Source organism: Astatotilapia calliptera, chromosome 7 (assembly GCF_900246225.1).
Source record: "Astatotilapia calliptera chromosome 7, fAstCal1.2, whole genome shotgun sequence".
Classification (NCBI taxonomy): Eukaryota; Metazoa; Chordata; class Actinopteri; order Cichliformes; family Cichlidae; genus Astatotilapia; species Astatotilapia calliptera.
The window spans coordinates 65,290,760-65,315,649 of NC_039308.1; the positions used below are offsets into that span (position 1 = coordinate 65,290,760).

General features: G+C 40.6%; 1 protein-coding gene across 1 annotated transcript in view; it reads left to right on the forward strand.

Moving 5' to 3' along the window:
* The window catches only part of tmtc2b (transmembrane O-mannosyltransferase targeting cadherins 2b), an 82,557-nt gene that overhangs the window by 52,818 nt on the left and 4,849 nt on the right, over nt 1-24,890 (forward strand). Inside the window, exons 3-11 of the mRNA XM_026176644.1 lie at nt 4,008-4,854; nt 6,334-6,448; nt 6,919-7,004; nt 8,573-8,757; nt 9,780-9,858; nt 12,553-12,674; nt 17,044-17,125; nt 19,420-19,534; nt 22,965-23,028. Coding sequence (XP_026032429.1) covers nt 4,008-4,854; nt 6,334-6,448; nt 6,919-7,004; nt 8,573-8,757; nt 9,780-9,858; nt 12,553-12,674; nt 17,044-17,125; nt 19,420-19,534; nt 22,965-23,028 — 1,695 coding nt within the window. The remainder of the gene's footprint in view (nt 1-4,007; nt 4,855-6,333; nt 6,449-6,918; nt 7,005-8,572; nt 8,758-9,779; nt 9,859-12,552; nt 12,675-17,043; nt 17,126-19,419; nt 19,535-22,964; nt 23,029-24,890) is intronic.

The window sequence follows — 24,890 nt, forward strand, 5'->3', positions numbered from 1 at the left end:
TTAGCTGCTCTCTGGGAAGAGTCGAGGCATATCTGTTTGTCACATTTCCAGGTACGAATGATTAGAATTTAGGGCTGTCACAGGTGAATATGGACTGAACTGAAACATAGTTGCCACTTCATTGTCCAGTAGACAGCGATCTGCATCACGCCAAGAACAAAAATTATTTGCAGAAAAGTACACTGTAAAAAAAATCGTGATATAAAAGTATTTTACAGTTTTGTACTGTTCTTCTAGAATATCATTAAATTCACATAAATAGACTGATTCTATATTTCAAATGTAAATTAACGTTAAATCACTCTAAATGTAATAAAGTATAATTTTCTTGTTTTGTAAATGTATCTGTCTGTACATGAGCATATTTAGATAAAATACATTCACAAATGCATCATAATTTCACAAATATTTGTCCGTTATTTGAAAGATTGAACTGTTAAATGTAATTCTATGGAAAAATATATAAAATGATTCGTATAAACTTTTTTTACATCAAATAATAATTATTATTATTGTTATTTAGGGCGATTGTGGCTCAAGAGTTGGGAGTTCGTCTTGTAATCAGAAGGTTGCCGGTTCGAGCCCCGGCTCGGACACTCTCGGTCGTTGTGTCCTCGGGCAAGACACTTCACCTACCGCCTACTGGTGATGACCAGAGGTGAATTATAAAGTGGAATTGTAAAGCGCTTTGAGGGTCTCATAAAGCGCTATATGAATGCAATCCATTGTTATTTAAACCAACTGTGTATTTCTGTACATTTACGTATTATTATTCATATTGCTGCATTCATTGACCTTGTTTATAGGTAATTTCATTGTTTAATCACATTAAATTGTTCCTAATTTAATGTTTAAAAGCACTTGAAAAAGGCAAAATCCCATGCAAAATTAGGGCAACAAACTGTATTGTCATTACTGAAAATAACCGTATTTTCATGGGAAAGTTATTTTCTGTTATTTTCTGGTATTATTTTGGCGCCCCAGCTGCCGGAATATTACCGTTTTTAAAGGATTTTTTTTTTTTACAGCATAATTCATTAACAGCACTGAAACCACCTCAGAGGACATTCGATTGTTGTACGAATCGGGCGCCGTGACCGAGGACTCTCAGATTTGAACGATCTGTCAAAAACAGACGGAGCTTTTCTTCCTGTTTCTCCTGCAGTGCTTTAAGTTTGCAGCTTGGTAGCGTCTTGTTAAGATTTGCTTAAACCAGAGTCATCTAAAGAGTCTGTCAAAGATCCTCATAAATCCCAGCTGGATCTCCCTGAAGCAGTCATTGAGATGTATTAACACTGCTCAGCAAGCCTCTCTGTTAAAGTCTGCTCAAAGTACAGCCGCTGGGCCTCAAAGACCATTTCAGTCCACTTCATTTCTTTGCAGGGTTCCTGCTCACCTGCTTAGATTCAAAACTGGACGCAGCTTCTGTGATTTTAGAGATGATTAAAAGTGCCGGGGAAAAGAAGAGTTCATACGAAGTTCAGATGACAGCTTTTAAATCTGGGCTGTGGGGCAATCATTTTAAAGGACTGCTATATGTATAAGTGCATCTGATTCTCAGTGCTACCCAAAGCCAAAAAGCATGTAATTCATTCACATGTGCAGTGTGCAGCTCGCTAAGAACTTATCATGAGACAGACAGGTTATTCTGACTGGTATCGACATGTTCATTTTTGGGACTTCTTGCAGAGGTAATGATACCATGTATCATGTCTTTGCAGCAAATATGAACTAATGGCACAATGACTGACAAAGTAAAAGCCTTTGGTTCTGTGCAAAGGTGATACATCTCATGCTGACTCTAAAGCTCCCCAGTTAACACTTCTCACTTGTTTGATTTGTTTAAAATAAAATTTAAAAAGCTGTTTTATTTTTTAGGTTTAATTTAGGCCAATCAGCTGCTAGCTGTAGCTTCATATTTGCATATTTGAGGATCTGTCTCATTTCATTGTTTTATGTTTTATTTTGACCAGTTCTGTGCTTCGTCCAGCAGCGAGCAGATCATAGATAGTTTCTTTTTTTCTTTACTAGACCTTCTAACCTTTATTTTGACCTTACCACAGACAGGTGGTTAGGTCAAAATAATTGTCATTGCTTTTTATGAATTTGTCTAGCCTTTCAACATAAAATCTAAACTAGATTGATTTTTGTTTCACTTGAGTGGTTCATCTATTAGGATCCTGCACAGCGACTTATTGTTTCATTTCCCTAATTTGATGTCATTTAATAGCATCTAATGAAAATTTGTCTTCATCCTACCGTCTGCCCTGGATTTCCACAGGGAGCTGACCATAACGCTTTCAACAGTTGCTCAGATTAATGAGAAACTGTGGTCTGGATCTGACCTTTTGTTGCCAAGCGCCTAAACGACTTATCCAACAGTGGCATATCCTGGCACATCCCCACAAAATACTGAATCGCTGGGGGTTGATGTCAGGCCTCCGGTGAAGGGTTTGACAGAGCTGACCTTATGTGAGATCTTTTTTTTCATTCTTGTGATATTTCCCCAAACTGTTTTGAATAATATATCCAATATTCAGCTGCGAGTGTGTGTTGTTGTTGTTGTTGCATAAGGTGAAAGAAGCCATTTGGGAGTTGATTTATTTAACTCTTCACTGTATCACACCAGTGGGAGTTGTTACAAAGTACTTCTGTTGGTTTGCCTTTTATGTACGAGTCTTTTATATTCACCCTCTCCATCTCGATGCGCTGAATGTGATATTTTTCGTCTGTAGATCATTTCCATGGTGTCGCCTGCTGTGTTTTAAGCCTAATTTCCTGCTGCCTTTGTGTGGCAGCGACAGCTCTTTGTATTTGCAGTGATCATTAGCAGACAACAGCTGTCCCCAGAGGTTACTGAAGCCTTTCTTCACAGATACAATCTGAAATGACAACGGACAGGCGAGAAAATCAATAGTACAACCCCTAAGCAGTGGTGGCATGATGTCTATGATCACAGATGAGACATCATCATCCCCTTTGGCGTGTGGAGAAGGAGAAAGATCACATTCACTGTGGGTTCAGGATTGCCTTGGGTTTCAGCTTAAATAATTGGATTACAGCATCAATGATGCCCTGGTGATTTATATGCAGGTGGCTGAGACTCTTTGGGTGAGCTATCAGCCAATAGATCATATTTTGATGATCTATATTATGTGCGTTTGGGGTGTGAAATAATATTTTCAGTTTTTCATTAATTTTATTTCCAGGCCGTGTACAGGTTTCTGCTGTAGGACACAAACATGTTTTTTTTAAGTTAGACTTTCCAACATTAGCACATTAAAAAAGGTCGGTTGGTCCTAACTTTGGAACAGGCTCGTGGAGAAACAGAGCCAGTAATTCTTCAACGCTGTGCCAGCAAATGATTAAACAACCAAACACGCTATAAATATTGCATCGGCATTTCCACACAACATTTGGGAAAGTGTTTAATATTAAGCCTGTAACACGATGAATGGAGTTTATGTAGTTGTGTTTATTTTGTTATGTCTGCAGAGGCCATAAATAGAACATTAGGATGCAAGGTCACCTTTATTTTGAAAAATTCCCAAACTGACACAGTGTTAATGTTCTGGCTTTAATAAAACTTTATGTGGTGTTCCTCCTCTTGGAAGGCATGAAGTTCAAAGAAGGGAAAAAGGTGTCACAAAACGTAATTGCTTTTATTTCACAGCTTTCTGTGGAAGCACACACTGGGCACAACTGAAGATTTTGATGAAACACATTTCAAAGCTGCTCCGTTTAGTCAACGCTTTAGGAATGGTTATTGAATCATTCACTTTCCGATGACTCGCTGCGTCTGTAGTCGAAGCAGCGATTCTGTTCTTCCACTCGTTGGTCTGGGTCAAAGTGAAAGTAAAGGTCCGAGAGTCGCAAATGTACAGTCACTGAGAAAACAGTTGCAGTGTGAGCCTTTAATGTTTGCAGTATATTTTGTAACATTTCCTACTTTCCTTTCCTGCAGATTGACGGTATAATCTCTGCTTTTGGTTTTCTTTGTCTTTCAGAGAAAGAACGCCCACCTGCTGCTCAACGTGTTTCTGCTGGCAGCGTGGGGATTCTTCCTATTGGCCTGTCGCTTCTACTGGATGGGTAACAAACCTCCAAACTTCTCCAACTCTGACAACCCAGCGGCTGACTCGCCCTCGCTCATCACCAGGACCCTGACCTTCTTCTACCTTCCTGCTGTTAACTTCTGGCTCCTCCTCTGCCCAGACACACTAAGTTTCGATTGGTCGATGGATGCCGTGCCTCTGATCAGGAGCCTTGCTGACTGGAGGAACTTTCATACAGTTGTCTTCTATTCTGGTCTGTTGTTGCTAGCTTGGTTCGGCTTGTGGACACATCGTGCACCGAGGGGAAAGGACACTAATGGCAAAGTGCATCATTACACCAATGGCAGAAATGGGAGCAGTAATGGGCACAGTTACAGTTATAATGATTATGAGCACGTGAACAATTCCAATACGGATGCTCACATAAATAATACGCAAAATGGGACCAAAAAGCACTATGAGAGCAGGACTCTGCTACCTACCACTGAAAATGTTGTGGTGTTCTCACTGGGCCTCTTGGCTATCCCTTTCCTACCTGCCACAAACTTGTTTTTCTATGTGGGATTTGTGATAGCCGAGCGAGTACTGTACATCCCGAGTATGGGCTTTTGCCTGCTGGTTGCAGTGGGGATCAGGTCCCTCTACATCCGACTACGCCGCAGATCATCCAGAACAATGTTGGTGTACTCCAGCGCAGCCCTGGTTCTATTTTTTGGTGTCAAAACAGTTTTGAGGAACCAGGACTGGCAAAATGAAGAAATGCTCTACAAGTCAGGGATTTATGTCAATCCTGCTAAAGGTAAGATGTGTGCCTTTATTCGTATATGTGTAAACATGTAAAATCACACACACTTTATATGCAACCATTATATTTATTTGTCTGAATAATTCAAAGCAAATATTTAGGTGAGGTTTGATTATGTGCACCGTCCATTAGTTTGCTATCATCCTGAATAACTCAAATAACACATTTTAACTCTCAATATTCTTACGAGTCTAGTATTATTCTAATGAATACAACAGAGCTGTACTTTTTGATCTGACACTTTTCTTATACTCGGCATGCAATCTGTTTAATTGGAAAGGCACCATCTGTGACTGGCACCTTTAGTAAAAGATCAAATATTCTAAAGCTTCATATTAAAGGTCATCAAACAATGATTCTTATCCAAACCGAAGCTCTTGGAGCTGCTGAACGGAGAAGCAGGACAGGGCCCCACAAAGCAGCAGAAGGGCATGTTGTGTTAGCTAATTTCCCTTTCAGATTCTGCAGCGGCGCTGAGGCATGACAGCTGTTTGTTTTGGCAGGCCATCAGCCGAACCAAGGAGCAGAAATGTCCACGACTCACATTCAATAAAGTTAATATGAGATGAGAAAAGAGCCCAGTCTCATACACAAACACACACACACACACACACACACACACACACACACACACACACAAAGTGTGAAATTGTGAATACACAGAATGTTTACGACACTTTTTTCACTGAGCATTCAGAGCAGGTGAATGAAGAAAGCTTTTATTTTTTTCCTGTTATCCTAGACACTTGTGTGTTTTAAACGCTGCACATTACAGCAGTGTAACCACCCGTTAATGGATTTTATCTTCCTATTGAATGAGTATTAGAGAGGGGAGATGGAATAATACCTCAAGGTTAAAAAGTACTACTCTTACACATTTAGAGCAGCGTGCACCTCATTAGGCGCATCTCTTGAGTCATAATAGTCTTTTATTTTTAATACTGTACACTTTATAAATTATTCCAAAGCAAATTGAAGAGATGCTAATGTTGCACGCTGCCATTAAGCATTAAATCCCATTATTGTACCTTTTTCTCTTCGTATTTATTACTTAGTTCATGTTTTCTGGATGTATTTCCACACTGCAGAGTATCTGCACAATATGTACAAAACATCTTGGCAGCCTTACATCTCCTGTCAGTTACTGCTCTTTGCTATTTAATGCCGTTAGCTATTCAATGGCGCTGTGGTGGTCTTCTTTTCATACACACTGGAAAAACTGGTGGTTTATACACAAAGCTCCCCCGGTGTGCCATCTCTCTTCAGCAGTACTGTCTTGGTATGCCAGCTGCAGCAGAACAACGTCCTCCTCAGAGGTTAAAAGGCACTGAAGCCACGGCAGCATGAGGCTGTGAATAACAAAAGAAAATGATTACTTGCCATAGAAATGTTCCTCCTGCTGTTATAATTCACCGACTTTTTTCTTTTTCTTTTGATTAACCTTTTCTTTTGTGACCCTGCGTGACCCGTCAGCATGGGGCAACCTTGGAAATGTCTTGAAGAGCCAGGGAAAGATGGAGGGGGCGGAGCAGGCTTACAGAAATGCCCTGTATTACCGCAGCAACATGGCTGACATGCTCTATAACCTGTGAGTGTTTTTAATCACACTTATTGTTGCATTCAATATTTTCGTCAAACATTGGCCCCAAATTTTTTATTTGTTTGTTTGTTTTTAATCTGTTGATGCTACTGTGCATTTATAACCATCTCATTGTCTTAAAACGTGAATGAATGATTGGAAAAACTCTCCTTTCTCATGTGTACATTGATCAGAGCTCCTCTGAGAGGAAGTGCCGTCTTGTTTTCAATTCCCCGGGGCGCTGTCCGCCTGACAGCGTTATTAATGATGCTGTTTTAGTCTGAGGGGAAAACACAAAACACCGGCCAGTACTCAGTGTGATCAAATGTCTGTGGTTTGCGAAACTGTTCCCTTCACATTTATCAGCTGGCTGATGTTGGTGTTTAATCATAACAGAGGCTTTAAACTGAAACGATCTCCTCTTTAGAGTTTTTAAAGCTCTAAATTGTCAGAACTGTCTTTTCCTTTGTCTGCTCCAGTGGTTTGCTGCTACAGGAGAGCAACAAGTTCTCAGAGGCACTTCACTACTATAAGCTGGCCATTGGGAGCCGGCCAACTCTGGCTTGTAAGTACAGCTCTCCTTTTTTTATTGACAATCTGCAGCACTTGTGGTCGTGGTTGTGCTGTGTCCAGGCAACAGCGAACACTGGCTGTGGTTATGTGAAGGGAAGGGAAGAGGTGGCAAAGGCCAGTGTGTGTACAGCTGAATTAAACCTTCGGTGCAGCTGTGCGACTGCTTTCAAAGCCTGATATGTCCACAGATAAAGCATAAACATTAAGTGATTTATTATGATTGAAGCCATGGTGCTTCTGTTTATTTTATTCTTGCTTTGTACATTTACTTATTTTTCTCTCCATTGTCCTGTCCTCCTCTGCTTTGTCTCTTCTTCTCACCACGAGTTCCTCGCAGTTTTATCCATTTCTTTTGTTATATTTTCACCTCTTTTCTTTTTGCTCCCTGATTAGTGTAAATCACATTCTTACCTGATCATGAAATAAATTAGCTCCCCGTTGTTCTGCGCATCAATCAATGACAGATAAACAGACAATCCTGAAAGTTTCTTCCTTTATTCCCCAGATTAATTATACACCTAATCAAGATCACAGTTAGACTAGAAAATTTCCATTCAGCGTGCAATTATCCAATCTGTTAACGCTGATAACAAGGTTAATTAATTACCCTAAGCAGCACACGTTTTGAAGGCGGATGAGAATGTGACAGCTAATGTGTGTTTTTTCAAGGTTACACTATTACTCACTGGCTAATTGGGAGCTAACTGGGCCAAACTGTTAGCTCCCAATAGTGCCTTTGATGAGGCACTATTGATTTGTGTCACTTTTTTGAGAGAAAGAATCAGTTGTTAGAAGGCTGACGAAATTGGAAAAGTTTTCCTTTGTCTCTGTTTTTCTTATCTGCCGTCCATCGTCTGCACAGCCTGTCGTTGGGAAAAGGGTTCAGATATTTACCATCAAATGCACAACAATAAGCAGAATGGGTAAAATTGTTGTAAGGTGGAAGAGTGAAGAGTAGAACATAAGCATCAGGATAACGATTTTCAAGGACGTTGGAGGGAAAAACAAAAACAAAAAGGAGGTTTTTTTTCTAGCTATTTGTTTTTGATTTGATATGTCCTGATTGATCTTCTGTTTCAAGTTAATTTATTCCAGCAGCCAGACTTGATAGGGAGTTGTTTAGAGAGGAAGGCCTACAGAGACTAATTACCCTTCAGCTGCGTATTGATCATTACTGTAGATGCCGTCTTTGACCGTTCAAGAGAAAGTTTAACGTACATTCAAAGTATCCCGCGGGACGTGTGCAAATATCAAACATACAGTAAAGCTGGAAAAGCATCAACAGTAGTTTAATGAAATTCATATGAAAATGATTTTTTTAGCCGTTGCTTCAAATCAACAGAGGCAAAAACAAGGACTTTGTTGGGAGAAGGAATCCTGGATCCCAGATAAATGAGCCACGCTACAATATTATGTGCTTTATCACTTTATATCACTGTGACTGGAGCGTCTGATGCCAGTTTATCATTGTAAGCACAATTATCACTGAGCTTTTATCGATCGAGTGAAGCGACAGGAACAGTCTAAGCTTTCTGTTTGTGTTTCGTTTGATCCCAACAGCAGCCTACTTGAACACAGGCATCATCCTGATGAATCAGGGTCGCCTAGATGAGGCCAAACGCACTTTCCTGACCTGTGCTGATATCCCAGATGAGAATTTGAAGGACCCTCACGCCCACAAGAGCTCAGTCACAAGCTGCCTGTACAACCTGGGCAAGCTGCTCCACGAACAGGGACACCAGGAGGTAATGACAGATTGCAGATCTCGTATGCTAAGAACATATTTAAGGCAATAATAACCTTATAGCATGTCATAATAAAGGTTAAGGATACAATAAAATACACCAAGTGGAGGCAAGAATACTGTTTTTTATTTATGTGAATTCCCCCCAAAACCCGCCCTTGAAACAGGAAAAGGAAATGTCTCAATTGCATTTGCAGTAATATAAATCGTTTTTTTGTCTTATCTTTGTTTTTTATATTTGTCTAACAAACAGATCCATTGCTACCATGGGAGTTGAAACAGTACTCCTCTGCATATGTAAATGTTGGAACCGAACTCAGTGAACTGAGATGAAATGCAGGCAGTTACCCAAGCAGCCTTTTGGGGAAACAAAAAAAAAAGCTTACTTTTATATGGACATGTTACAAAATGGTCTCAGTCATAGGGGACAAAGCGTATGTGCAGATACTCCTCAGGCTGTTTCTAACAAATTTTCTCTTTCATGCCCCAAAAGACCTCCAGCGCTGGCTAAAGTAACTGGTTTTCCACTTGCTGTACATTTATATTGAAAATACGCGCCGATGCTGCTGATTCAATCAGGAATGAAGCGGTCCTACGGCCGATTCAATAAAGGCCTTTCTAAATTGTTGGCATCCTTGAGGAACAGAGCATTCCCACTTCCTCTGACCTCTAACCGCAACATTTGCTTCAGCAATAAAATACTTTCAGGTCCTTCTGCCATTTAAACTCTGAGCGAGTCTGAGGTGACTTGCCGGACCAACACATTATACATGCTAAAGTCAACAAGCGACACGGCTCTAGTTGTCTTAACAGCCGTGACACTGAGGATAGAGCCTTTGTGCTCAGCTCTGTATGAAGCAGCCTTCTGGCGACCCCCAATTCCACGCTGTGTATTCATATTGTCATGGCCCCGGCTGCATGGGAGGAATGACGAGTTACCCCAGAGCCGGCTTCTCTAGCGGGGTCTCTGTGCTCTCTAATGCAAACGTCCCAAACCTTCTTTTTTGTGTGTTTCATTCACAGGAGGCCCTCTCTGTGTTTAAAGAAGCGATACAGAAAATGCCGCGACAGTTTGCACCGCAGAGCCTCTACAACATGATGGGTAAGAGCTGCTCGTGTTTCAGGACCATGAGCGTAATAGATACTGTTTTTACTGTGGAAGAAAAAAGTCTGTGGAGGTCTTGGAGGTATTATCAGCTGGTCATCACACATTTATGCTTCACAAAACACAAGAAAAGTACAAAGGCCGTGTACTTCCTGCATATTGTGTATTATTTTGGACTATATTTCTTTATTCCTTGCATAAACATTAAAGATCTGAGATTTCCAGAGCAGGCTACTATAAAAGGCAGTAAAACATGAAAACTTCAAAAAATCACTATTCAGGTCCATAATATCCTGTAAAAAGAAAGAAAGAAAAAATATTTGTGAGGCACGGTGTCATAAAAATTAGTAATACGAGCCAAAAGCAGGATTTCTGTTGGTGTTGCTGAGATTTTTTGGGGGGTCAAAAACAAAAGTTAGATAAATACACGTATAGCAAACTGTGCTAATTTAAAGGAACGAAGGCAGTGTGTGATCTGATTCATACAGTTAGACAGAGGTAGACAATCGGAAGCTTTACAATGTCATGTTAAACAGATGCTTTTCACTGCAAGAGCAACCCAGCTTGTTGCATTACAGCTGTAGAACAGCTGCTTTCAGCCTCATTATATCTGTGCACTCCATTGCTTTTTCTTTTTTCTCTGCCCTTCCTGCTTGTTTTTCTCTCTCTGTCTCTCACACACACACACACACACACACACACACACACACACACACACACACACACACACACACACACACACACAAACACATATGAGGCTACTTATACACACACACAGAAAACCTGGAACAATAAGTAATCCAGACTAGGCAGTGCCACAGGTTTGCTTATGTGTTGGCAAAATGCAATGCGACGGAGCTCCTGAGATTATGTCAAAATGTTGATGAAAGCTTCAGGCCCCATTAAGGAGCAGCGTTGCGCCTGTAATGGAGGCACCGAGCCACAGATCTGTGATTTCTGCAGCTTAGCGTTGTTTCCTCGCTGAGCTGATTTGCACATTTGGCACACCTGCTCATATCTATTTTCAGTTTCACTCACTGCGCTGCTCTCATGCTGTTTGTCAGACGCCAAGGAGCAGAAGCTTTCATCAGAGGCGGACCTGGGTGGTAATCTGTACCATGCTGGTCTCGCTCCAGCTCTTTCTGGTTGGCTGAGGAATGTTCCACTCCGAGGAGCTGGTTTTCAGCTCCTTGGATTCGATGTCACTTCTAATTACACGTTAATGTTTGTGCTAATCTCAGAGGTACAGAGGTCTGCTGCCAGGAAATGGAGTCAAGTAATTTGGCTGCTTTTAAGCCAATCAATATAGGAAGAGGTCGTGTCAAAATGGACCAATATGTGCATTTTTAAACAGCTCAGCACCTTGGATTAGCTATAAGTCACTGCAGGTTAGATAAGCCTCTATATAAACATGATGATTATTTATTAACCTTCGAACTAATAATTCAGTATATACATTTAAAATAACCACCGGTGTAGGACTTTTACACACAGAGGTTTTCATTATGACCCAATGGAAATGGAAAGCTTGGTGTAATGCTGCCTAATCCACTCTGCTGTTGATGGGAGTTTTGTTATTATGTAGCTACAATCTGATGGAAACATGCAGCATGAGGCTGTAATGGTAGAGCAATAATAGCTACACACGGGATCGCTGCAGCAGGTAGCGCTGCATGTTGGATTTTTACACCTGACACAACCCCAAAGGGATTTTTGGCTCCTCTCATCATCAGAACAGGGATCTTTCACTAGTTAACCAAATGTGTAAACCACTACACTCTATAACTGGAGAAAAAATAACATATTAACATGTTTTGGAATAAAATTAATATGTATTTGCATTATTTACATGCATGCATGCATGCGTCTGTGTGAAAGAGGTATCTCTATGTTATCACTTATATGAGGAGGTGTGTTTTCATGAGACTAAAAGGCTGTGGGCAGGCGTATGTCACCTGTTGCTTATCGCTGTCTTTTCAGTAAAGCGATTAATCTGAATCCCCACTGAATTCAAACCTCAGTCTCCTCTTGTCTAAACAACTCTTTCAGTCATTTGGCAGTTCATAAGACTTGGTGTAGATTGAAATATAAACCATATTACAAGTCATATTTTAACAAGTGGGCTTTATTCACACTTTCCCCCTAAATACATCATGATGTTGATTTTTACTGTGTTGCGTTACCAGCCAGTCAGTTTTTTCCAACCATGCGAGGGTTGCTGGATAGCTTTGTTATTTCAGGTGTTGCTTTAGCAGGCAGAGGGTCAGATGTGGTGGTGGGGGAGGTATCGGATGATGTCTGACAGGTCAGGAAGAGTGAAGGAGGACAACGGGAGAAATCTTGTCCTATTGTTCTGTAAGCATTACGGTGAATTTCTGCTATAATCAAGCACACTTAGCTGAAATGAATTACTTCAGGAAAAACCCTGAAATAAGAGCATAAATAATTTCTTCAGTATGAATCTAACATGTTTAAGCAATTGCAACATCCTCCAAAGCCTCTTATTACTCCATGTGTTTAAAATATGATGAAAGTGCTGGAAGAAAAATCATTAAGTTTGATGACTGGATTATAGTCTGAATTTGTTGCCTCCCTGTAATAAAAATCAAAAGAATAAAAGACAGCTGTGTGATGTTTTAACCTCTGACACTTGAATTGATCCCTCATGTGACGCTGTCTTTGCCATCACAGGAGAGGCCTACATTAGACTGAATAAGCTGACTGAGGCTGAGTTTTGGTACAGAGAATCGCTGCGAGCCAAGCCAGACCACATTCCTGCACATCTCACTTATGGGAAACTTCTCGCAATGACGGTAACGTTGTTTTTGTTTTGATCCTCCCTTATCTGTGTTTCCATTCAGTTTGCTATCATACGTTCTAGTGAGTGTTCTGATTAAACACTACCCTGCGACCAACTTTATTATTTAAAGGTGTATCCCACATTTAGTGTTTGGTTTATGAGATTAATTTAAAGTTAATTTCTACTTTTGCTGTTTTATAGCATCTTTCTTTGCTTTGGAGCAAATACATCAAGTTTCAGGGCAAAACAAACACACTGATGTCCTCGGGGTCATTTTAGCTTCTCTGTAAAGTTTAATCAAACGAAATGACTTCCTGATTTTGTCGTGCCTCCACATTTGCATCTTTAATGTGTTACTAGAAGCTACTAAAACAGTATTCTTAATCAACTGCCTAGAGAGCGCTCGAATCTCTACACTAAATGGAAAGAAAGCTAACACTGCCCGGCATCTTCCAGGTCAGCAAGTGAAAGTGAAACCTGTCTTGTGTTTTACTAATGAAAAAAATGGAGGCGTCTCCAGTATAGGAGCAGTTTCCAGAGTCCTTGAGTTTATGAGGAGCTGGTCGTGCAGTCGTTCGGTGATCGACTGCAGCAAGACGTACATACTCGGAAAAGAGCTGAGAAAAAAAGTAGTCTGATCTGAAAAGGACTGTCAGAAGACAAATAAACAAGTCAGACAGAGGCTTGCTTAGAAGGTCAAAAAAAGGGTGGAGGCCTTGTGTTCAGCAGACACCCCTTTCATCCACTGCCTGGGCCCTAATGAGAGGAGCCGGCAGCAGTGATATCTGGATTTCCAGCAAACGGCTGCACTCTTCCTGCCCCTTTTTTATTTCCTCCATGGAAACAGAATTCTTTTCAAGTTTGTTTCATTTATAGTTTTTCCTCAATCATCATTTTGTGAATATCCTCACTGATAGGTGGAGGAATTTAACAGGCAAACCAATTTTTCCACAGTTTTTAGACATAATGTTACCCTTTTTTGTGTCAACACATATAAAACCAAAAGCCTTGGAAATAAACTTGAAGTCAGTTACCACTTATATATCTGCATGGCACTGGCTACTGCCAGTAGCTAGTGAGCATAGCATAGCACATGAATTGGAAATAAAAAGCTTGGCTTCGGGGATCACTAATTAACACGTTATTTTTGGGCTGTTTAATCCATACAAAAACTGAGGTGTAAAAACCACACTTTGTGGTGTTATAACATTTTTATGTGCCAAAAGTTACTGAACCCAGCCAGGAAATAGTTTGGCATATACCCCTAAAGAAAAAAACAAAGAATGTGTCTTTTTTTTTTCGTGTGTTTTGTATAGACTGTAGGCTTGGACGGGCCGACTGCTTCTGCATTTTTTGAGTCTTCAGAAAAACCACAAACTGTCTTTCATCTGAGTTGCTGAAGTGCTGTACAGTTGTGGATCATTGTTATTAGTCCTCTGCACACTGGCGGTGGATTGATTTGCCGTTCTGTCCGCTGACCGGTTGCCAGCTGAAAGAATAGATCAACTGGCAACGCAGATAAAACTCACTTATTAAGTTGACATGATCCCTGTGAAAAATTCAATGGAACCAAAACCCATCAGCAAGGATGGTTTCAGGGAATAACTCAATACTTTAAAGGAGAGTATTAAGACTTGGTAAAGTTGATTCAGAGAAGAAGTCTGTGAGCTGTGAGGAGAAACTTAGGAAAGTGTTATTGATTTGGGGGAAAGTAGAGTTCAAACCTTCGGGGATAAATCTCTGTAGCTCTCTGACCATGATGGATGGTTTAGGGGTCTTGAACCCCTGTGATCCCTTGAGTGCAAATGAAAGTGCGATCAAAGACGGGATCTAACTTACTTGGATAGGCTTACAGTGACTCTATTCTTTAAAGGAATTTCTGAAAGATTTTATTGAAATGTGTCAGACAAATGTTACCTGTGAACACAGGCTGTTGTTTAATATGTACCGACTCCGGCGTTTAATGTGATCCAAAGCAGTGCAGGAAGAGCAGCCGTCTGTCACCTCCCACCTCTGCCCTCCCTGTGCAACAACTGTGAGCGATGAAGACACTTCAGATGCTGTCAGGGACTTTGAGGTTCAGATCCCTCTGGGAGAGGCTGCAATATAAGGTTTAGCAGCAGGGTCAGAGAAGGGTGAGTGGTGGGTGGCGGAGCGAGCCTTTCTGTGGCTGCTGAGGCGCAGAGAGCAAAGAGACGGCGTGGATGGTGAGAAGAACAAACAGGGGAAGAAAGGGAGAGTTAATCACACAGATCAGTATTGCATGCTCAGCCCTGCTGACCCCCCTGCACCTTCACCGACACCCTAAAGAAGCAGGATGTGTTGTTGGTTGTGCATAATTATAATTATAATGCTCACAATATTGGATTCAGTCATTCACTTGTCATTTCCACAACTAATACAGTACAGGTTTCATTCATAATAACCTCGACACTCACAGAGCCAGGGATGCATCTGCAGTTTGCCCAATGTTATCAGGAGATTTGAGGTGTGAGGCGTGCGCAACTGAGCTCAGCGAGTATGCGACAAACAGGAGAATATTGCACAATAAGTCACCTTGCTTAATAAGTAGATATCTGACAAAGCTGTATTCCCATATACTCAGCAGATGTTTGTATGTTTGCATGCTAAACTAGTGTTGGACAATGACAAACAGACTTTAAACAGATTCTACTTACCATTAAACCTAAACAGCCACATCAAACTATCTTTTAGTTTGCTGAGAAAGCCAAGATACGATATCTCCACATGGTAGCGACTTGGTTACACCTTTAGCTCATGTCCTAAAGCACATCCTGCTTTATTAACTGTTTTACAATGACCAATGAAGTGATATGTTTACTGGAGTAATAAACAGAGTACAGTCATCATTTATAGACGAGGTTCCTTCCATCCCTTTCTCGTGCTGCATTGGTCGTACCTTAGATGAAAGCTATTCCTATTTATTGCCACTCATAATCATAATCATAATCATAATCATTTCGTCTGATTAAGGGGATTCGGTGAAATTAAAAAGGGTAGCACAGTTATTAATTTTGACCTATAATAAATGATTTTTTAACAAGTAATAAAAAAAGAAAAAAGTTGTTACATTTTTGAGGTCCTACCAACATCTCGCTTATTCTGTGTATGGTCTCTGTTAATATTCTTAATGTGTCACAGCCCACATCTTTCATGCACTTAGACCTAAAACCCATTTCAGTCTGTCAAAGTTTAAGCTGTAGAGGTTTAATAACTGTAGGTCTTTGTTGAAAAAAGCAGCTGGCGGTAAAATGTCTGCATTCCCCCATCTGTGAATATAAGTATAAAAATACACAAAAGTGATGCTTTTCAGAATAAAACTTCAATCAGCTCTGTTAAACGTGTCCTTGGCACAGGCTTCATTTTCTGCAGCATCAATGGAAACTACACTCAGATGTTTACATTAGAAATTTCTGTATTTATTGAATCTACCGCTCACTGAAAATGAAGTCTGCAGTCATTAATACGATATAGGGCCCATTCCTTCTGTATGACTGAACTGAAGTTCTGCGCTAAGTGTCCCACTCATTCACGTTGTTTTTACTGGCTTTGCATAATCCAGTAATGCCTTAGTATATTAGTCTTCATGAGAAGGCTTTATCTCTCTCTCAAATGCATACTGATGGCTGCATTATTAATGCATCAGCTTTTATCGATGAGTGCACATGGTTAATTGTTGATCAGATGACATCTGGTGCCCAACTGAGATCAGCGATGTGTCAGAGTCCCAGTTGGCACTTCTATTGGCCAGCTGCTCGGTTCTGTTAGAGCTGTGATTGGTTACATGTCACAGTGTAAAGGGCCTGAGGAAGCTTTTGCGGTCTGCAGGGCTTCAGTGTGTCTTCTTCACATCATATTATGCTCGCCCCCCCCTCCGGTATGGATTCTTTCTGGAACATAAAAACAAAAATAAAAATCATATGTGTATGTGTGCAGTACACCTGTACTTGGGGCATTATAGACACAAGCCTTTCTGTTTTCTCCTCTTCGCTACTCACTGTCTTGTTTAATAGCAGTTAGGCCACACACACTGACAATCTGCAGCTATGCTCCGGAAGTGCTCTTTGCAAAGATAATATGTTTAATGAATGAGACTTTACCCTGTCTGGTCTGCTGTGCTAAACGTGACAGCGTCTGCTTTTGTGGGACGACACATGAGCCTGACAGAGTAACAGTAGCGATCCGTGTGTTTCGTGTCTATTTGTTAAGATTTATTGTTAGAGTACGTCTGTGGTTGGAAGAGGGACATTAGGTATACACAGAGGTATTTTGGCTGTTGAGTCGAGTGTGGTGTTTTTAGACTGAGTAGCTTTGAGGAGCAGTTGAAACAATAATGACTGTGTTTAATCCATCTCTCTCAGGGGCAGAAAACAGAAGCGGAGAGGTACTTCCTCAAGGCCATCCAACTCGATCCCACAAAAGGCAACTGCTACATGCATTATGGTAAGCACGGATATATATTTCCCTTCCAGTCTGACTCACACCAGATTTCTTTTTACATTTCAAATATTTGATTTGGAAATTTCACGCATACATGCTGCACTTGTGCAAGACGAGCACTTGTGCACCTTAGCCGGTTGTTTGTACAACAGAGTTGGCTGACCCTTCTGCCATTTCTGTTTTTATTCTTTTTGATTAGTCGAGAGTCACAGGAAGCAGGGTTGATTTCCTTAGATTGTTCACTGATTTGATGGGTGTACAGAACGTGACAATTTTAGCATATGCCTCTTCTCAAGCTTTCCATTAATCAGCAGTATTACCTCCTGGATTTAATTTCTTTCATAGTACCTTTGAGTTTGTAAAAGCATTTAAAGCCTTGTCTTTGTGATCACCAGGTCGCAAGTGACATTTAAGGAAATTGGTTAATGGTGGATTTTTGCATTTTGTTGAGTACTGTGTGTGTAGGTTAATTATCCAGCCAATCAGGATATGGATTGCATTGATCCGAGCACAGAGACGGTGTTATTTCAAGAAATTACTAAACGGTACTAATAATAAAGGAGATATAATATCCATATGGAACATCCATATAACATCATTTATCTTATTTCTGTTGGCCCAAGTAAAAATATGCAGCAATTAATTTCTATTTCTTGTTCAGATCACAGCTATGGTTTAATTTACAAATATATCTATTCACAGCTAAACACATCAGATCTGCCATATACTGCTGGGTTTTCATTACTTTAGATTGACTAAGTTGTTTGTTTTTCAAAATGTTTTTTGTTTCTGAGACCGAGTGTCCTCAGGCCTGAAGAAGACTCTTCAAAAAAGGTCTTAGAGTGCACTAAAAATCATGAATTTAATTTAGCTGTGTTTATTTGATCATTTTCACTTGCCTGCCTTAGGCAGCAATGCTAGTGATGTGTTTTTTCCTATGTATTAAAAAAGGCATACACTATCCTGCTACAAATGGAGTTTCAGTCAGCATTATTAGAAGTGTACTGCCTCATTTGGGGCTTTTGAATTTTAGTTAAAAAAAATATGTAATAAGTAAAGAAGTTAGCTGATTATTGCTTTCATCCATCTATTCTGCTGGTTACTAAGGTAAATGAATCACTTCCATTGAAGAATTGAGTCATATATGCCTGGGAATAGTATTAATAGGTGATACTTTTATGTTTAGACTTGCATTTCCAACTACTTAGTAAATTAAAGGGTCAAGTAAATTAATTACGCATGCATTTATTTATTTCTTGTCCAGCCTAATTGTCACATGAAAACCTCGCGTGGCGTTCCCCAGGGGTCAGGTCTTGGTCCCATTTAATTCTCTTTCTATACACTGTGTAACATAATCTGTAAATAATATAGTGTTAATGTTAGTTTTAACTGTTAGGATACTCAACATAAATAACATGAGTTTTTTTACTTAGCCCGAGTTCTTTTTCGTGTTGCTCGAAGGAAAGAAAAAACCCCAAAACGTAGAAATCTGTCCTCCAGCATTAGCTAGCCCGCTCACAATCTGGGTATGAGCTTAAACTGACAAAGTCGTACAGCCGTACTTTCTCCAATTAAGAAATAATGCAAAAGATAAAAATTATTATATTTTAAGTAAAAGCATATTATTTTTGCTGTTGTGTATCAAAGTCGGGTCCGTTTTATTAGTTGATGTGTTTGTCTCTGACAGATTTGATTTCATTTATCAAAAACAGTGCAAAACTGCAGATCTGGAGGTTTTTAGTGCACAGTTGCAGCCTAAAAACTCACTTAAAATACAGCTCTTGCCTTGTCCTGCACTAAAGGCTCCAGTTTCATCCACAGTTATTAAAAAAATGCGCTTGGGTTCACTTGGTGGTTTAGCATCCTGGCACAGCATTGGAGCTTACCAAAATCAACAGTGTATTAATTCCCCCTAAACCTGGCTCTTACCGAGGGGTCCGCCCCGCACTCGGCCTTGTCAGGCTTCTATAATCCCCTCTCATTAGGCTGGTCCACAGAGGTTAACTGCAAGGAAGGCGCACCCGTAATAAGACATAACCCTCCTGCTGAAAACATTTTTATCCAAAGGGAACAGATCTATCAAGGCTGATAATCTGAACAAATGAGTCTGAAAGATGGCCAAGGAGAGATTTTATGCTGCACTTATATTTAATGTTTCATCATATTGTCACAAGTGCAGACTAGTCTGTCCCTCTGCCCAGGCCAAAAGAAACACTGCGAGGCCGTGTATCCCTACGTGCCCCTGTGGGGATCCCAAAGTGTTTTAATAATGGTGCTGTTCCCTTCTGCCCTGCCAGGTCAGTTTTTGTTGGAAGAGTCACGGCTGCTTGAAGCAGCAGAGATGGCAAAGACAGCTGCACGCCTTGACAGTGGGGAATTTGATGTGGTCTTCAATGCAGCCCACATGCTCAGGTATGTTTTTGATTGGCGTGATTTTTTTCTCTTTCTTCAGGTTTGATGATTTCCTTAGTGCAAGAGCATGCATAAAGACACTGGATGTATTTTATTCTGCCTAGATGAGATGGGTGGGCCACAGTTTTCTGTGGCTGAGTAGAAAGAAAGCTGTGTATGAGAGAGGGAGGTCTACTGTCTGCACGTTTTATCCAGGGGCTTACACCATTCCTCAGCCTCTGTGATTTACTTGGCTATACTTTGTAATCCTCTTCTCTTGCTGCAGTGCCAGCTCTAGAACTCCTGGTTTATCTTAGTGTGTAGTGTAGCTATATATCTCAGAGGGCTGTCTCTCAAATTACATATACCACTCTGTCTCAGTCTTCCATCACTGGCCAGTGCTCATATTTGAGTGCATAATTACAAATTAGTGCAAAGTTCAGCTGTTGAGGCTAAGCAGGAAAGCCCACAAACTGTTGTTTGTGAATGAGAGCCATGTGTGGGATTGTATAAATACAGCTATGTGCCAACTTACTGAATGCTTCCCCCCTCCCCCTGAATAAACCTCCAACTTTATATTAGCCAGTGTAGCGATTTCCTTGTTTAATTAGTCACCGTGGGCAACTCTCTGCATATTTGTCAAAACTACGACTGCCAGCTGTAAAGAAAGATAACTCGTGGACAAGTGCTTCGCTGGACTCACCAGAGATCTGCAAAGTTACTGTGCTTAAGAGTACATCAGTGCACTCCCACTCAGCTTTGTTCAGCGTACCTCTGCTGATCGTGTAGTATCTTCACCACCAACGGTTTCAGGCGTAGAGAGCCTCTCCTAGAGTCCAAACTCCTGGCAGCTAAGTGAGCATCAAGCAGCGCTCGGGTTGAACTCATCTCCGCCTGCTTGGCATGGGGTCTCACTCCCTCCACAGCTCGTGTTCTTTATGTGTTTGTCTTGGACGTAGATGTGGAAAGCCCATCGGTTGGTGGGGACACAAGTGAATCTGCACAGGAGAGGGGAAGAGATTAAAAGGGGGAGCAGTAGCTCTCAAATTTGCAAATGTCGTTTATTACCCCTTTGGGCTTTTGGTTTTGACTATTTTTCTTTCAAACTAATAATTTTCATCTGCTTCGTTTTAAGAGTTCTTTTATTTTTTTCACTACGAATGTAGGACAGGAAAAGTTGGGCAATAGTAAGGCCAAGAGGTACATGCTTGTACTTCCCATGAGTATGTCAAATGCCAGTGAAAGTGAAAAATTACACTGTGAAGTCGTAGAGTAAAGTACAATCTGTAGATTTCCAAAGGCAGCCCTGGGAAAAGCAAACATTATAAAACACACAAGCACTTTATCCACACGCAGTTTACCTCATACCATAACCCCTTAGTACTGTACGCTGCTATCGTGCCATAATCTTAAACCGACTATGAGACCAAATGTAAATTTTGTGAAATATTTGATGACTGCAACTAAGTGTTGAAATTGCAGCCCAATGTCAGGCTTACAAGCAGAATTTGTCTTTGTTGTGATCTCCTTTTTTTAGGTGGCATTATTAGACAACAAGATCACTGGTTTTTAATTATGGACAAGAACTTTTTATTATTTTTTTATTTCATTAATGCCTGTTTTTGTCATCAGCCTCTCTCGCAGTTCCTGTGCTGGTATAGACTTACAATAGCTCCTATTCCAATGGTCGGCCTTCACTGTCTACAGTGCTCTCACAACCCACAGTCAGACGGCTCTAGGAGGTCCTGTAGCTCTGCTGGTTACAGTGTGGCAGCTTTCCAGTTCTCCTCTCTTAATGTGTTTATAAATGTGATAATGATATTATGGAATTAGATTTGTGCATTTTTCATCTCTGAAGGATCTGCTTTCTAAATATTATGCTGGCAAACAAACATATGGTTGTGGTTGGATGTGAAAGCCACATTTATAATCTCAGGACAAATTCAGCAACTCGAGTTGGTGTTTGGATCCCTGTTGGAATGTAAAATGCTTCTTTCTGAAACAAAAAAGGGAGAAACCCAGCCATAGCGTATTCTTCTGTATATCTGAATATGTAAGCAAACACAACGTATAACTTATTTAAGATCCATTTACAACACTTTGGCAGTGTCAGTTGACCCACTGTGGTCACAGACTTGAATATATCAACAACTACCATAAAGTTTTGTACAAACAGTCTTGAGAGGAAGAACGACGACTGACTGGGGGGATTTTTTTCTATAGCACCACAATGATCTTCTTATTCACGGCGTAAGCTGAAGTGAACTGGAATGGACTGACACCAAATGATCACTAAACGTGGACACCCGTCAGAACATTAGCATTTAGCTAACACCAGTATGTAGCTAACGTTAGCCTCAGAAAGCTACAAGCTATTTGCATCGCATTGTTTTTCTGGAGGCTCTTTTCCTGCTATATAAAATATAAGGTATAGGTATTTTTTTCTAACTCTGAATTATAAATCATCTCCTTCATCTGTTAAAATTAAAGGATTAAGATTTCACAAAACCAAACATAGATGTATACGCAGGTCCAGACTTTTCTCTGGAACTACGCAGATGACGATCTCATAATAAAGCACGACAGCCTAAATGAAAGCATGGCTATAAAAGCTTCGCTTCCTTTGATCATTCTGACTTAAGGGGCTCCACAGCCGGCCGCTGTTGACTCCGTCCTTGACTATGTCAGTGTTAAATTGTTTTTAATTGGGCAATTGTTACCATAAGGGCACAGCCTGAAGCTGTGTGTCATAAAGGTGATTTCTGATATGCCAGAAAGTTAACAACAGGAAGTGTTTTGTGACCGAGGAGCCACCGGCTTATGTGCAGTAGTACAGTGGGTTATGAAAGAAGATGATGCAGCCGTGTTGTAACTGTAGTTTTCGTGTCAGGAACAGTGTGTTTCTGGTTCCAGGGACTCATGCCGACAAGCCATCTGCTCAAAAATCCTTTTTGTCACAATTTGGCATATGCAGCATATTTTGGAGCATTCAGTTTGTACGCTCTGCTGTTCTGTTTTGGTTTTGGGGTTTTTATTGATGGTATGATTACGTTTCTGTTTAAATGGTGTTTGCACAGTTTAACTATCGCGATATCTATCAAGTGTTGCAACCCACATTTTTCCAGACTAAATGTAAACAGATATGTACAGTGAATATTCCAGATGAGCCTCGGTTTCTTGGTATGCAATGAACTAGATGTCCTGACCTCAAGGTTCAATTAGAACAGAAAGTGCTTGCAGTGCACTGCTCAGCACAGATGTTATCGAAAGATGCTATCGAACGAGAAGCCTACGGGCGATTGGATTGGCTTTTCTCATCCCTCATGCTGTTCCTCTGTGTTACTTTCTCACTGACCCTCGAGCGCTAGTAAACACGAGGGGTTCAAGGCCTCATCCGAAGCCAGCAGCAATAAAAATGAGTAATGACCGCCTCTCTGTTTTCCTTTTGCAGACAAGCCAGCCTAAATGAGGCAGCCGAGAAGTATTACGGACAAGCAGCGAGCCTGAGACCCAACGTGAGTAAAACCACAGCTAGCTAATCTTCCCCCGTTACTATTTACTCTGATGGACAATGCGCAATCGCAGTCTGGGTGGCTTTCCAGTATTATTACTCTCTGATCTGCTTTTGCACAACACCATGCATTGTCAATGGAGCTCAGACAGATGAATGCTAGGTTTTTACTATGCCCAGAGATTTGCTTGTCCAACATCCATCACCAACTTCAAAGGAGAGGCCAGGGTAAGCAGAATGAAAAGAATAATGATAATAACACTGAGTCAGGGGACTGTGACGTCTTGAAAATGAATGGGATCCAGTCTTTGAGAGCTCTGACAGGGAGGGTCAAGTTGTTTAAGTGAGGGTCACAGAAGGAGCGAAGTATGTTTGGCATGTGGTCACCCTGTTTATTCCTGCGTCTTGATTAAAAGAAATCAGTTTGGGATTAATGATCAACTATATCTGAACAATGATATACAGACAAAGCAAAGTCTAGTGTTAGGACCACATAAACCCTGGGATAACACAAACAAATACTGACAAATGGAGCAACCAAAACTTGAGTATAACAGAGGAATTCGATGTTTTTTCCATACATGACGAAATTCAAAGAGCGTAACTGTTCAGATCCCTGACCGTTCCCACTGATACTTTTTCTGATGTCTAAATAATTACTGTTAACTGCCTCCACCCAAAATGCACAGCCAGCGTTGATTAGATGTTTATAGGCCGCTTATTGTGCTCCACATTGCCGACAATAGACCGAGGTAGAGCTGCTGTGTTTTCCGTGTGCCCAGCTAAGTGAGGAATGAGATGTGAAATACTGTTCTTTAAATAACAATAATAATAATTATACATTTTTTGCTTTTAATGAAACCCGTCGGTATTGTACATCAAATATTGCAGTTTTGATATATGACAGGATGATTTATGAGCATGTTTAAAGCATAACTGGGTTCTGAAAGGTTTAAAGAGTACAAACTCATTATCGATAACACATCGATTTTGTGGAGTCTCACATCAGGTTCTTGTCATTAATCCATAACAGACTCTTACATACACAACTACAGCCAGTTTGGAGTTAACAAGTTGGCTTCAAACTGTTTGGAGAGTGTATGAAATACACACAACACCATTTCTGTGTCAGTGTTGTTCAGTTCGTCTGTAAATTAAAGTCTCGAGATGTTTGTGTACTCCGTAGTCCTCGTCCACATGCAGTTGCATCGTTTTGCCCCTGTCGGGTCCACTTTTTGGGAAACTTTTTGTTATTTGTGTTACTTTACAGCTGAGGCATTATTATAATTTAGCATCTTCATCCATCTTCCTTACCTGTATCCTTTGTTCTTTCCAATGTGATTTGACTTAAGCCACGTACGCTGTCTATCTTCATTTGTCATTTCATGCTTTACTGCGACTTGACTCTTTGCTCTCCAAAGGCCCTGGTGTTTTATATTAGGCACATATGTCTGCTTGCTTTCAGGGAGAGAGGACACTTCCTTCCATTCAAAGGATTTAACAGTCCTACAGTTCCCTCAATCTAGATAAACTAAATCGGGTCGGATGGTTGCTTAGCATCAGTTGCTCTCTATAACCTATGACATCTGCCCTTTCAAAGTTTCCAACTTTATATGGATAGTCTTTGCTTAAATGGCTATTTAAAGTCATTGCAGCCAGGTCATTCAACACCTGGTTTTACACTGAACATTCACAACCTCTATAGCATATGTTGCTTTACAGTCTAGGCTAATATGCTCTGCATCTGGACATGCCTCTGCTCCTGCATGCCTATTTCAGCGAGGGTGGGGAGGCAGAGAGGTTACAGAGCAGCAGGAAATGAGAAAAAAATAAAAGCTTTTGACAAGCCAGTGTTCTGCAGTGTGT